Source organism: Octopus sinensis, linkage group LG16, assembly GCF_006345805.1.
Source record: "Octopus sinensis linkage group LG16, ASM634580v1, whole genome shotgun sequence".
In the NCBI taxonomy this organism is placed as follows: Eukaryota; Metazoa; Mollusca; class Cephalopoda; order Octopoda; family Octopodidae; genus Octopus; species Octopus sinensis.
The window spans coordinates 2,146,843-2,162,582 of record NC_043012.1 but is presented as its reverse complement, the minus strand read 5'-3'; the positions used below and the strand labels follow the sequence as shown (position 1 = coordinate 2,162,582).

The following is a 15,740-nucleotide window of genomic DNA, read 5'->3' as shown; positions in this document are numbered from 1 at the left end:
ACCAGCAGAGACCAACTGTTTGGCAGCAATTTGTATTCCACTCCAAATGAGAAGGTGAGATTATCTCAAGAATCAAGAATTCTCTATAATTGGTACCATACATGTCAACAACATAATATATAATATAAACATACAGTGTAAACATTAAACATCTATCACTATTTTTCCAAATCCTGTAGCATTTCACTTGGAATTTTTGGTTCTCCAAAGACATCTTAGAGTATAAGTTGACCTCCAATTTTTGGCTGTAAACTTTGGTCTGAAAAATTCAACTTGCATGCCAGAAAATACAGTATGTCTTTAACCCTTTAGCATTGAAACCATCCATATCTGGCCAAAATATTCTGTGTTCTATGTTCAAACCAGCCAGATCTGGTTTCTCACACCTACCCTACAATGTCATTCTAAAAATATACAATCACATCATCAAAATTTCAAAGCAGTGAAATAATCCTTTCCACTACAGGCAGGAGGCCTCAAATTTGAGGGGAGGGGACTAGTCAATTACACCGACCCTAGTGTTTCACTGGTACTTAATTTATCAACCTCGAAAGGATGAAAGGCAAAGTTGACCTTGGTGGAATTTGAACTCAGAATGTAGCAACAGACAAAATACCGATAAGCATTTTGTCCAGCATGCTAATAATTCTGCTACTTGCTGCCGATTCTGCCAGCTTGCTGCCTTAACCCTTTCATTACCAACCCAGCTGAAACCGGCTCTGACTCTGAGTACAAAAGTCTTGTTTTCATAAGTTTTGAATTAAAATCTTCCACCAAACCTTAGTCACAATTTATGTTCCTAACACTAGCTGAATGATAATTAAGTTATTTTACTAAATTCTTTGTTATATTTAAAGTAATTGAAAAAAAACACAGAGAATCTCAAAATAAATACAGTAACAAAAGGGTTGAGGCTATGAAAATAATGTATGATTAATTCAAAACAATGTGAATAAATAATCATTGCATTTAACACAGAGTAACCTGAATGCTAAAGGGTTAAAGAAAAAAGCAATCTGGTTGTATGGACACCACATACACACACACACACACACACACACACACACACACACACACACACACACACACACACACACACACACACACACACACACACACACACATACACACACACACACACACATTTAAAGAAGTAAAAGAGATTAAAAATTCCAGGCAGGTATCCATGAAGCACTCAGTGTTAATCGAATTTGGTTATCTTTTATCTGTTTCAATCATTTGACTGATGCCATGCTGGAGCACTGCCTTGAAGGGTTTTACTTGAACAAATCAACCAAGGGCTTTTATTATTATTATTATTATTATTATTATTATTATTATTATTATTATTATCATCATTATTACTATTATTTGGTTTTTTGAAGCCTAGTAATTCTTCTGTCGGTCTCCTTTTGCCAAACTGCTAAGTTATGGGGATGTAAACACACCACCACCAGTTGTCAAGTATTGCTGGGGAACAGACACCGACACAGGCAGACACACATATACTATAAATAATATAAATGGAGAGTAGATAGACAGCTGACAACTGATGAAAGGTCAATCTTTGCGTTACTTGTCCTTTTTTTCTCTCTCATTATTTGCGTATTTAACTCATTTCTTTTTGTATTTCATGTTGTGTTCTGTTGGTGATGTCCTATACCCATATACGCATATATATATATATATATATATAATTTATATTATTATTTACTTGAACGCCACACATCCATTTCAAAGTATATATATATACATATACATATATATATGCGTGTGTGTGTGTGTGTGTGTGTATGCACTGTTCACCAGCTTGGGAAGGTCTTCTTGAGAACCACGTGACCCCAACCCCAGTCATCCTAGTCCTTTGTCATCTCATTTTCCATGAGGTCCAAGGTCCTGAGATCAGCATGTGTGTATCTATATAAACACTATGTTTATGTGCTATAGATATATATACATATATTGATACACAATTCCATATAGAAATGTTAGCAGAAAACGTATTAACTCAATATATTTTAATGAAATTTAGTCATTAATTCAAAGCCAAATCTTCACTCTCTTGGTGTTCTGAGTTTCCCATTACTCTGATGTTTCGCAGCCAATGCCTTGAAGTATATGATGATAATATGATGCTAAAAGGGCCCCTAAACCAGCATCTAAAATGACAAATATGTAAGTAAACAATGGAATGATCTTAGTTTCTAACTGGAACACTCCAAGATCCACTTATCAAAGAGACAACAACATTCTTAGTCTGAAGTGAGATCTTTTGGCATTGCTAAGAATACGCCACAAGAATTCAGTGTTGCAAACACTTTTATGTTTCTTTTGGTTTTTGCTTTTATATAAACTTAAAAGCTAAAAGAGAATATGCCTGAAGCCTTTATGAGCCTTCCATTGACTAGTGTGGGTCATATGGATTAGATTCAGTTTGAACTTCTGATGTTATGCCTGTGGGGAAAGTGTGTACAGGATTGGGAAAGAAGGATCAAGCAAAGTGTTTTGTGTGGGTTTTAGGATGGCAAGAAGATATGGTAGAACTGATACTGTTGGTGGTTTTCTTTTTGTTTAGCCCGAGGTCAGTGGTGATTGAGGAAACCTATGATGAAAGACTTTCCAGCCATGATCATTCTCCTTATTTTCTTCCAAACATTTTACAGTTGTAATTGTTCAATGTGTCCTTTTTTTTTTGGAAGTGGGGGCTGGAATTTTGAGAGAAATTTACTTACTATTTCTAGCTGGTCAAACGACCACATAGAGGCTCTTTTGTTGGCACACATAGATGATATGACAAGATGGCCATATCAAATGGACTTTGGCAGTTGCTATACACATCTAGCTTGTTCACAAGAGCAAAGAGCAAATCCACTCAGAAGGCTTTAGTCTGCCTGGAGCTATAGTAGAAGACACTTGCCCAAGGTGGCGCACTCTGGGACAGAACCCAGAACCATGTGGTTCAGAAGCAAAGTTCTTACCATGCAGCCACACCTACGTCTATCATGTATAGTTGAGTAGAATATCATGAAGGATAAATGTTTCCTTGTCTTAGCAAACCTGATGATGATGACAGTAAATGAAGTAAGAAATAAGAGAGAAAAAATAAATAACATGAGAATTACTACAATGACTGGAAATTGCGAAGTAATCAAGCAGGTGATGTAAATTATGTAAAAGATGGAGTAATCTCTCTGAAAATCAGTCAACGCAACAGTGACAGATGATGAAGGTATTGATGGTGATGATGATGAAGGTATTGATGGTGATGATGATGATGATGATGGTGATGACTATGACGATGGTGGTGGTGGTGGTGGTGGTGGTGGTGACAACGACAATGATGACGACAACCGAAACAAAGGTGATGGTGGCAGTAGCAGTGACAATGGTAACAACAGAGTAGCTATGTCTGCATTTTTGTTTGTGTGTGTGTGAGTTTGTGAGAAGTACTAAATTGGCTGGAAATTGAAGAGTTAATAAATCAGACGGTGTACTCAGACACAAGACCTCTCTTTCTCTCTCTCTCTCTCTCTCTCTCTCTTTCTGTGTGTATGTGTGTGTGTGTAAGTGTATAGTGTGTGTAAGTGTACGGTGTGTGTGGTGTGTGAAAGTGTATGGTGTGTGTAAGTGTATGGTGTGTGTAAGTGTATGGTGTGTATAAGTGTATGGTGTGTGTAAGTGTATGGTGTGTGTAAGTGTGGTGTGTGTAAGTGTATGGTGTGTGTAAGTGTATGGTGTGTGTAAGTGTATGTTGTGTGTAAGTGTGTGATGTGTGTAAGTGTATGGTGTGTGTAAGTGTGTGGTGTGTGTAAGTGTATGGTGTGTGTAAGTGTGGTGTGTGTAAGTGTATGGTGTGTGTAAGTGTGGTGTGTGTAAGTGTATGGTGTGTATAAGTGTGGTGTGTGTAAGTGCATGGTGTGTGTAAGTGTATGGTGTGTGTAAGTGTGTGGTGTGTGTAAGTGTATGGTGTGTGTGTAAGTGTATAGTGTGTGTAAGTGTATGGTGTGTGTGTAAGTGTATAGTGTGTATAAGTGTAAGTGTGTGGTGTGTGTAAGTGTATGCTGTGTGTAAGTGTATGTTGTGTGTAAGTGTATGGTGTGTGTAAGTGTGTGGTGTGTGTAAGTGTGGTGTGTGTAAGTGTATGGTGTGTGTAAGTGTATGGTGTGTGTATGTGTGTGGTGTGTGTAAGTGTATGGTGTGTATAAGTGTATAGTGTGTGGTATGTGTAAGTGTATGCTGTGTGTAAGTGTATGTTGTGTGTAAGTGTATGGTGTGTGTAAGTGTATGGTGTGTGTAAGTGTATGGTGTGTGTAAGTGTATGGTGTGTGTAAGTGTATGGTGTGTGTAAATGTGGTGTTTGTAAGTGTATGGTGTGTGTAAGTGTATGGTGTGTGTAAGTGTGTGGTGTGTGTAAGTGTATGTTGTGTGTAAGTGTATAGTGTGTGTAAGCATATAGTGTGTGTAAGTGTGTGGTGTGTGTAAGTGTATGCTGTGTGTAAGTGTATGTTGTGTGTAATGTGTGTAAGTGTATAGTGTAAGTGTGTGCATGTAGTCAATCTAGACAATAATGACCAGTGATGAGGAAGAGATTAGTTGTGTCCAGGTCAATCTTGATCAAGTAAACCTATGATCTAAGGTGCTCCAGACATGACAATCACATCTTGTATTTTGCAGGACTGTATCATTAATCACTGTGTCCTTCCTTTAGGATATGATATAAGAAAGGCTTTTGACTTCTCTTTCATGGAGCTCAAATAAACTAGGTAAAGGCTTCTTCAAATGGTTTGGGGATAGAATAGTTATGCGCAGCATGAATGTGTGTAAGTATGTGTATGCATGTATGTGTCTGTCTGCATGTGTCTGTATGTGTATATGATGTGTGTGTGTATGAGAGAGAGAGAGAGTGAGAGAGAGGAGTACCACACTAACTGTAAATTAAGGATAAGCCAAGTGGTTTCCTTGAAACAGTGAATAATCTCCGTGTCTCAGTCCTCTCTCTCATTCTCTCGCTCTCTCTCTCTCTTTTTTCTTATCTCCCTCTTTATCTCACCCTCCCTTCTGCTCTCTCTCTTCTCTTTCTCCTCTATCTCCTCCTCTCCCCAACTCCATCTCTCTATCCCCTTTCCTCCTTATCACCCATTTTCCACTTCTTCCCACCCTCTCTCTTCCCTCCATGTCCTCCCTACCTCTTCCTCTCTTTCTCCCTTCCTCTTCTTCTTCCTTCCTCCTTCTTCCCCCTATACCTAACTCTGCCTCTCTCTATCTCCTTTCCTCCTTCTTATTCCCTTTTCCTCTTCCTCCCATCCTCTCTCTTCCTTCCTCTCCCCTTTTCCTCCCTCCCACTCCATCTTCCCCCCACCCTCTTTCTCTCCCCTCCCTCTTCCTTACTGTATCTTCTCCTTCTCTCTCTTTCCTTCTCATTTCCCCTCCATCTCCCCCCTCTCCACATCTATTCCCCTCTTTATCTCCTTTCCTCCCTCTCACTCTCTTTTCTTAACTCTTCCCCAATCACCTGTCTCTTTCTCTCAAGAATTACTATGACAGACAATCATAAACATAGATCTGTTACATACAGACAGGAATGATTCCTGCTCACACACACAATTTGGACAGGTAGAAGTCAATGAAGAAATAAGTGCTCAAATACTCATCGACTTGTATTATGCCTATTGTATTATGTCTAGCCACAGAAATAACAGAAAACAGCAAAGTCCTATTTTAAGCACCGATAAGGCTGACTGCTGTTTTCAACATACTTAGATTTCATCCAGTTTCGGAGAATTCACGAATGCAAAAGAAGTGAAGAAGTGAGAAAATCTAACAAATTTATATGCATTTCCTGTCTAAACCGTTCTATATACAAACTCTCAACACTCTAATATAATCAGTGATAGATTTACTAAAGCAGGTCTGATCAATTTATTTGTTAGCTCATTATTGATTTTGGTAAAAGAGATAGATAGATAGGTAGACAGATAGATAGATAGATAGATAGATAGATAGATAGATAGATAGATAGATAGATAGATAAATAGATAGATAGATAGATAGATAGATAGATAGATAAATAGATAAATAGATAGATAGATAGATAGATAGATAGATAAATAGATAAATAGATAGATAGATAGATAGATAGATAGATAGAGATAGATAGATAAATAGATAGATAGATAGATAGATAGATAGATAGATAGATAGATAGACAGACAGATAGATAGATAGATAGATAGATAGATAGATAGATAAATAGATAAATAGATAAATAGATAGATAGATAGATAGATAGATAGATAGATAGATAGAGAGAGATAGGGAAAGAGAGAGAGAAAATTGTAGTTGGTTTTAGTAGATAAATATTATGTATTTAGATGTGTGTATGGGGGTATATATTTACACTTACAAACATACAAACATAAATATTTTCATGCATACACTGAACGTATCTGCTTATGTATGCATACATATATACATGCATATGTACATATATATATTTACACACATATATATGTGTGTGTGTGTGTATACACATACATATATATGTATACATACATGTATGCATATACATATATATGAATGCACACATATATCTAGAAACACATACATGCACAAATACACACATACGTATTTACTTTTTTTATTTAATCTGATAATGGTCCAATAGTTTTAGGAGAGAACAATAGATGCAGAGTGTGTGTGTGTGTATGTGCACAGTCATCACTCATTTCTGGAAGAATGGTGTAGCATCCAATGTAAGTTTATGACAAACTTACCCTATGATACAGGTTCAATTCCAGGTTGAATCTTGTGTCTCCCCTTTGTAGGTTTTTGGAAAAAACAATAAGTTATGATCCTCATAACTCATATTACTTCTTTTGAAAGTAGTAGTGATGGTTACCTAGTGATGGATATGTGAAGTTAAGTGGAAGCACGTGAGTGGTTAGGGCATCATTTCTCAACCAGGGTTTCCCAGAGCTCTAGAGTTAAACAAAAAGTTCCAGATCAGACTGAGCCTGATGCAGCCATCTGGTTCGCCAGTCCTCAGTCAAATCGTCCAACCCATCTAGCATGGAAAGTAGACGTTAAACGATGATGATGACGATGATATATATATATATATATTTATATTCCTTTTTTTTTTTTGCAGGATGGTGGACGAAATCGTCCTTAACTACATCAACTGCATAATTGAAGAATTTGATGGTTCAGAATCAATGGATGATGTTGATCTTCAACATTTTGTTGAGATGATGGAGGCATACATTCCAGGATTTGCTCATATACAAAGGTAAGCTGGACGAGGACAAAAAAAAATGATGCTTTTTCTGTGTTTTTTCCTTTGTTATTGTTGTTGTTGTAGCTCAACCCCAGTCATCCCTGTTCAAACAAACTTGTGTTCAAAAGCATTCCACCTGTGACTATTCTATCTTTTTTGTACATCTAATACTACACTGCAGCGGACTTACGGTCAAGGGATCGCGGGTTCGAATCTCAGACCGAGCGATGTGTGTGATTATGAGCGAAACACCTAAGCTCCACGCAACTCCGGCAGAAGGTAATGGCAAAACTTCTGCTGACTCTTTCACCACAACTTTCTTTCACTCTTTCCACCTGGATCTTGCAGCTCAACTGCAACGGACTGACATCCCGTCCAGGTGGGGAACCTGTACGCCAAGGAAACCAGGAAACCGGCCCTAATGAGCCAGGCGTGGTTCAAGAAGGAACAAACAACAATACTATACTAACGAATAGGCCTTTTTTGTTGTTTTCATTTTTAAGAATATACTGTGATTTTTAGGAAATTCAGCTGCTATTTCTAACAGATCAAGCAGGCATCTAGAAGCTCCTTTATTGGCTTTTGTTGTTGTTGTTCTGCAAATGATGATAGCAGCAGCAGACTGTGCCTCTTTATTGTTAATGTTTTGCTGTTTTGGTTGTATGAAATGGTCAATACTTTTCATTCAAAATTTCTTCTTAAATAAATTCTGGCAATTAAAAAAGTCATCAAGACCTCAGTGTACATGCAGACCTCACCTGACCACATTTTGTTACTGGTCATCTCTTAAAACCTGACCTATCTGTATTGTGTAGCAAAGTTGGCTACGAGCCAAGAATTAACAAATCAGCAATTGTACCAATGTCACTAGACTTCACCATTATGTTTCTTCTGCCAACATATTGTACTACTCAAGCCCTGCCTACCTTGTTTTTCACTACAGCCACAATCTTAAATAATAGGTGCATGCTTCCGTATTCTCTGCCCTTGTTGAGAGAGTATATACCCTCCCACACATCAAGCAGGGATTCCTCCAACTCCTATTATAAGGACATATGGAAGTCATTTTTTAATAAACAGAGATACATCGGTCCTTTCTTTCTTGAGAAAATTTTTCAAGCAAGGAAGCACTGGCTTTTGTAACAGTCCTTTTCCTTTCTTTTATGGTAAAGTGTGATTTTGAGTGAAATTTGTTTGGTATTTCCAACATTTTAAGTGACTGCGTAGACAGTCCTGCATTGACTTGCGAATACTTGTTGTTGTTATTATGTATCTGTTTTCATATTTATTTATTTATTTGTTTATACATTTGCTTATTGTTTCCTTTTTATTGCTATTTTTCTTAAACTCCATAATGATATATTCTCAATTCTATAATTTAACATCTTCTTCTTCTTGTCTTGTAGTGCTGAAGTTATTGAATGGATGTTCAAACTTTCACATGCAATATCCGCAGACTCTAACTGTAATACACAGAGCTCATGTAATTCATCTTTATTTCTCCTCTTATTCTTTTTGCTATTGTTGTTGTTCTTGTTTGCTTTTATTTGGGTCGGGGATTGTTTTTACCCTTCGATGCTTTTGATGCCAACCCAACTGAAACTATCCTTTGTTCTACAATTCAAATTCCTTGTTTTAAAAGGGATTTAAATTAACACTTTATACTAACATTCCATGTTAAATTATATTCCAAACACTATCTTAGTAATGACAAAGCTATTTCAATATATTCTTCATTATTCTGAAAATTAATTGCAAAAAAAAAAAGGCAGTGTGTTTGTATAAAAATATGGTAATAAAACACATAATGACATATATCCATGGTAACACCATCCTCTTCATCATCATCATCATCATCATCATCATCATTTAATGTCTACTTTTCAATGCTAGTATAGGTCAGATAGAATTTGTTGAGGCAGATTTTTTACAGCCAGATACCTTGAGTTGGCCAATCCCTTGTGAGTAAAATTTGGTTCCATTTAACATCTGTTTTCCATGCAGGCATGTGTTGGACAACTTGACAGAAACGGTCGAGGCCAGGGGCTGCACCAGGTTCCATAGCCTGTTTTGGCTAGGTTTGTACTGCTGGATGCCCTTCCTAACGCCAACCACTCCACTGAGTGTACTGGGTGCTTTCTTACATGACACCTTGGTTTTCATGATCTTAATTCTGTTGTGATGGATGTTTGTTTTCCATGCTGGCATAGGCTGGACTAATATATATTATATCCTTTAAGTTCATTTACAGGGAACATTTCTGAGTATGCATATAAAATCTCCTGTTATATTACAGCTCCCTAACTTGAAATAGCAGTTTTATGGGATTGTACCAGGCTGTGCCAACATAACAGAGGATAAACATAGTAACAATAATAATAATAATCCATGGATGGAATTTATAAATATTTTATTGTATCGCTATGCACAATACATTAAGACCTACCTGATGTCCATGGATATTGCAGATTGTATTGTAATCATCCCAGCAATGTCTGGAAGTATTACCTTGCTTGAAAACAGATGAGGATTGGCAGCAGGAAGAGCATCCAGCTGTAGTATATATGCCTCAATGAATTCTGTCTTACCCATGAAAGCCTGGAAAAGTGATCATTAAAAGATGATGATGAATAATACTGATATGCTGATGATGGTATATATAGATACATATAAGTGTGTATGTGTGTGTGTGTGAGTATATATATATATATTATATATACATGTGTATGTGTATATATATATATGTATGTGTATATATATATATATATATATATATATATATATATATATAGATAGATAGATAATACATACATACATACATACATATATATATATATATATATATATATTTACATACATATATATGTGTGTGTATATATATATATATATGTATAGATATATATGTATATCATCATATATATATGTATATATATATATATATATATATATATATATATATATATATATATATATATACATATATATATTAAGTTTGAAAATGGAGAGATTCAATGGATATAAGTTAATTAATTAATTAATTATCATTGCCTACAATTGTTTCATTTCACATCCAATTTAAATTACAAAACATACATAAATATATAAGTTTGCATTTCAAAATAACTTGCGTAGAAAATCTTCAGGGCATGAATACAGAGATTACATTTTGATTGGTGGGAGTATTTCATTCAATCAAAATGTAATCTCTGTAATGTCCTTTTTTAATGTCCTGAAGGTTTTCCATGCAAAGTATTATGAAATGCCAACTTATATATTTATATATGTTATGTAATTTAAATTGGATGTGAAATGAAACAATTGTAGGCAATGATAATTAATTAATTAATTAATTAATTTATATCCATTGAATCTCTCCATTTTCAAACTTAATAATAATATTTGATATTTTATAATATATTCATTGAAGAAATATCTCTTCACAATACAATATTTTAAACCAGCGTATCTTGGATAAAAATATCCCTATAAGAGGTCTAAATATCCACATAGTAACTATACATATATACACACACACATATACATATGTATATATATTTACACATATGTGTGTATATATACACACATACACACACACACACACACACACACAAATACACATGTATCTGTACATGCATACATATTCTCTTTACTCTTTTACTTATTTCAGTCATTTGACTGCAGCCATGCTGGAGCACCGCCTTTAGTCGAGCAAATCGACCCCAGGACTCATTTGGAAGCCTAGTACTTATTCTATCGGTCTCTTTTGCCGAACTGCTAAGTTACAGGGACATAAACACACCACCATCGGTCGTCAAGCGATGTTAGGGGACAAACACAGACACACAAACATATACACACACATACATATATATATATATATATATATATATATATATATATATATATATACATATATACGACCGGCTTCTTTTCAGTTTCTGTCTACTGAATCCACTCACAAGGCTTTGGTCGGCCTGAGGCTATAGTAGAAGACACTTGCCCAAGGTGCCACGCAGTGGGAATGAACCCGGAAATTACAGTTTCAGGTGTGGAAACAAGGATTAGAATCGAAAGGCCTTAGAATCAACCTAGCCAAAACCAAAGTCCTAATAAGTAGGAAGGTGGACCAACCACAAACGACTTCAGGTAGATGGTCCTGCTCGATCTGTAAAAAAGGTGTAGGTAGAAACTCTATAAGGTGCACCAAGTGTAAGCTATGGACACATAAGAGGTGCAGCAATGTCAAAGGTAGGCTAACTGGGAAGATAGTTTTCTTATGTGGCAGATGCTCAGGAGAAATAAACACTGGAAATGTGCAGAGACCAACTTCTACCACGTTCCAGGGAGACAAACTAGAAGTAGTTGATAGCTTCCGCTACCTAGGAGACCAAGTCAGTAGCGGGGGTGGGTGTGCTGAAACTGTAACTGCTAGAGTAAGAATAGCCTGGGCAAAATTTAGAGAGCTCTTACCCCTGCTGGTGACAAAAGGCCTCTCGCTCAGAGTAAAAGGCAGACTGTATGATGCATGTGTACGTACAGCCATGCTACATGGTAGTGAAACATGGGCCGTGACTGCTGAGGATATGCGTAAGCTCGCAAGAAATGAAGCCAGTATGCTCCGATGGATGTGTAATGTCAGTGCTCATAATCGTCAGAGTGTAAGTACCTTGAGAGAAAAGTTGAACCTAAGAAGCGTCAGTTATGGTGTGCAAGAGAGATGGCTGCGCTGGTATGGTCATATGACGAGAATGGCCGAAGATAGTTGTGTGCAAAAGTGCTACACCCTAGCAGTTGAGGGAACCTGTGGAAGAGGTAGACCCAGGAAAACCTGGGACGAAGTGGTGAAGCACGACCTTCGAACTTTAGGTCTCACCAAGACCTATGGAAGTATGCTGTGCGTGAGAAGACCCGGCAAGACTAGTCAGGCCATAACCCGTGGCCCCTACCTGGGACGTAGTCAGTCCACCTGTGCATACCTTCCTTCTTGTGACACTTGTGAAGACCTGTTGAGGCAAGTGAAAATCAAAAAAATCAAAAAATCAAAAAATCAAAAATCAAACAAAATCAAAATAGATGAACATCAATGGAATTTGTATCTTTGTGGCACCAGTGCCGGTGGCACACAAGACAACCATCCGAACGTGGCCGTAGCCAGTACCGTACCGACTGGCCTCCATGCTGTGGGCACATAACAATCACCATCCGATCGTGGCCGATCGCCAGCCTCATCTGGCTCCTGTGTCGGTGGCACAAAAAAAAAAACACCATCCGAGCGTGGTCGTCTGCTAGCCTTGTCTGGCACCTGTGTCGGTGGCACATAAAAACACCATCCGAGCGTGGCCATTCGCCAGCCTCGTCTGGCACCTGTGTCGGTGGCACATAAAAACACCATCCGAGCGTGGCCGTTCGCCAGCCTCGTCTGGCACCTGTGTCAGTGGCACATAAAAACACCATCCGAGCGTGGCCGTTCGCCAGCCTCGTCTGGCACCTGTGTCGGTGGCACATAAAATCACCCACTACACTCTCGGAGTGGTTGGCGTTAGGAAGGGCATCCAGCTGTAGAAACACTGCCAGATCTGACTGGCCTGGTGCAGCCTTCGGGCTCCCCAGACCCCAGTTGAACCATCCAACCCATGCTAGCATGGAAAGCGGACGTTAAATGATGATGATGATCATCATATATCAATATACACAATGAAATACCTGTCTAACCATGTATGTATATATATGTATGCATATCTGTGCGTGTCTATTCAATCATCTTTCATTCTTTCTTTTTCTTTTGTGTTATTCTTTCAGCTGATTGCCACAGTTCACCTTGTCTACCTACTTCTCCTGTACATCCCGTCCGTTCATTGCAAGAGAAAGATTCACTAAAACCAACATCTAGCAAAATCAATAACAGAACTGAATGTTTAAAGAGTAATTCTTCTGTAAGTCTCATTTCAATATGTTTCTTAGAGACTTTCTGATTTCTCATCCAAAAATTCTTCAATTTCTTTGTTTATTATTTTTTATTTTTGAGGGTGTTTTATTTTATTTATTTATTTTTTGTTCTGTCATAGCTTTTTCTGTCTCCCCACATTTTTGCTTTCTTGCATACTCTTTCTTTCTTTCTCTCTCTCTCTCTCTCTCTCTCTCTTTCTGTCTCTCTCTCTCTATTACCCTTTCTCTTTCTCTCATTTTTTAATGGAAAGAATGTTGCCTTGTTAAATTCTGTATATTTTATACGTATACTCACACACACACACATACATACGTACATACATACATATGCAGACACACCTACACACATACATATACATTCATATATTCATGTGTGAGTGTGTATATATATATATATGTATGTATATGTATATCCATAATACATATCTATCTAACTGTATACATACATATATATATATATGTGTGTATGTGTGTGAGTGTGTGTGTGTGTGTGCGTGTGTGAGTGTGTGTGTGTGTGTGTCTATATAAACATACATATAATATATATTTATATATAAAGTGTACATACATATATACATACATATATATATATATATACACACACACACGTATATATATACATATATTTACATACACACACACACCATACACACACACACATATACATACATGTGCAAACATACACGTATGTGAGTGGGTGTGTAGATACTTCTGTTGTGTATGAAGATGTGCATGTAAAACTGTACGCTTGTAATTTTTATCTACAAATGGGAATAATTAATTTTTTTTTTAAATTTTTATTTTACTTATATTCCATTCTTTGCTAATATCAGCAGTTCCAACCAAACATCTAATTCTTCTTTGAAGGAGGACATTCAACTCATACTCCAAAAAGGAGAATTTTCACCTCATTATCCTTCCTTCAAGGAAGACATTGACCTCCATGTTTCACAAAGAAGAATAATCACTTAATTCTCCAAGAAAGGGAATCATCACCTAAATGCTTCTTAAATTTCCAAACTTAAATCTCCTCAGACCAGTAGTTCTCAAATGGTGTCCATGTGGGCCTTGGGGAACCATATAAGATTTTGTTGTTAAAGTTTATGAGAAATAAATTAGTTACCATTCTCCAATACACAAAATATTTTAACAATTTTTTAATACAATTTCTAATAACATTTAATTATAAAAACATATAACAGGATTTTTTAAAAACCCCACATGGATATGGGGGTCCTATAAGAAACAAAAGGGTCTGTAGGTAAAAATTGAGAACCACTGCTTTAGACGTTTGTTAAATACTGTTTTATTGGATGAATATTAATTGATTTTTTTTATTAACCTTGTCTCATATAGCATAGCTTAAATGTAATGTTTCATCAAATATACTTTATCACAAATGTAGCCAGACCATGGCGCATAACCCTATTATGAATGTAGCTTGTCTCTCAGAAGTGTAACAAGAGAAAGATGAGCAACAACAATCATATCCCCTTTGGGTTCGGTTATCAAAGGGACACAAAATATTTTCTGGCCTTCTATGCATGTTAATTAAGGTTGGTGGGGGCAACAGAAGCATCTTTGTGTCCAAGCTCTGAGAATCCTTGTTGCTCCACTAACCAGGTTATAGTGTAAATCTATACTCTGAATGTAGCCAGACATAAGCATGTCAAGAATGTAACCAGATCACAGCAGGCCATGGAATGTAATGTAGCCAAACCTTGTTACATAATAATATTTTTAATGTAACCTGACTATGGAATGTAGCTATATTATGAATGTAGCCACACCATGGAGCATAACCATATCAATGAAGCTAAACCAAGGAGCCTAATCTCATTATGAATGTAGCCAGAACATAGAACGTAGCCATATTATGAATGGAGACAGACCATGCCACATAACCACATCCTGAATGTAGCCAGATCATGCTACATGACAATAGAATGAATGTAGCCAGACAATGGTGCAAATCCATATTTCAAATGCTGCCAGACTATAGAATATAACCCTACTGCGAATATAACCTGACCATGGAATACAAATCATATCATGAATGTAAGTCAGACATTGGAACATAGCCATATCATAAATGTTGTAAGACATTAGACCATAACATTATTGCTAATGTAGCCAGACATTGGAACATAGCCATTTGCAAATGTAGTCTGATTATGTAAGGGACATGTCACTGTCTCAACATATAACCATGTCTTGGAAAGCAGTCTTGTCACAAGTGTTGACATATCATAGACATTGCTATCACATGATATGACATCACATGGCTTATGTCAAAAACTATTCTAAAATCTTGATTTATTAACAATACAAAAATATTAGAAAAAGGAAGTCAAAACATAAATATTGATCAGAGTAGTAAGTATTGATCATGTATTGATTAGATACTAAAATTTATCTTTTATGTTTCCATTTTACACAGCACTGGGTTTCAAATAATATAGTCTTCGAGTGTTGTATTCTTACAATATTTTTTACGCTTATATTCACATCTTTATTC

At 36.6% G+C, this 15,740-nt stretch overlaps 1 protein-coding gene across 1 annotated transcript in view; it reads left to right on the top strand.

Annotated features, from left to right (window-relative positions):
• LOC115220491 (CUE domain-containing protein 2-B) overlaps nucleotides 1-15,740 on the top strand; it is a 111,756-nt gene that overhangs the window by 78,424 nt on the left and 17,592 nt on the right. Inside the window, exons 3-5 of the mRNA XM_029790621.2 lie at nucleotides 7,148-7,288; nucleotides 8,683-8,759; nucleotides 13,076-13,209. Coding sequence (XP_029646481.1) covers nucleotides 7,148-7,288; nucleotides 8,683-8,759; nucleotides 13,076-13,209 — 352 coding nt within the window. The remainder of the gene's footprint in view (nucleotides 1-7,147; nucleotides 7,289-8,682; nucleotides 8,760-13,075; nucleotides 13,210-15,740) is intronic.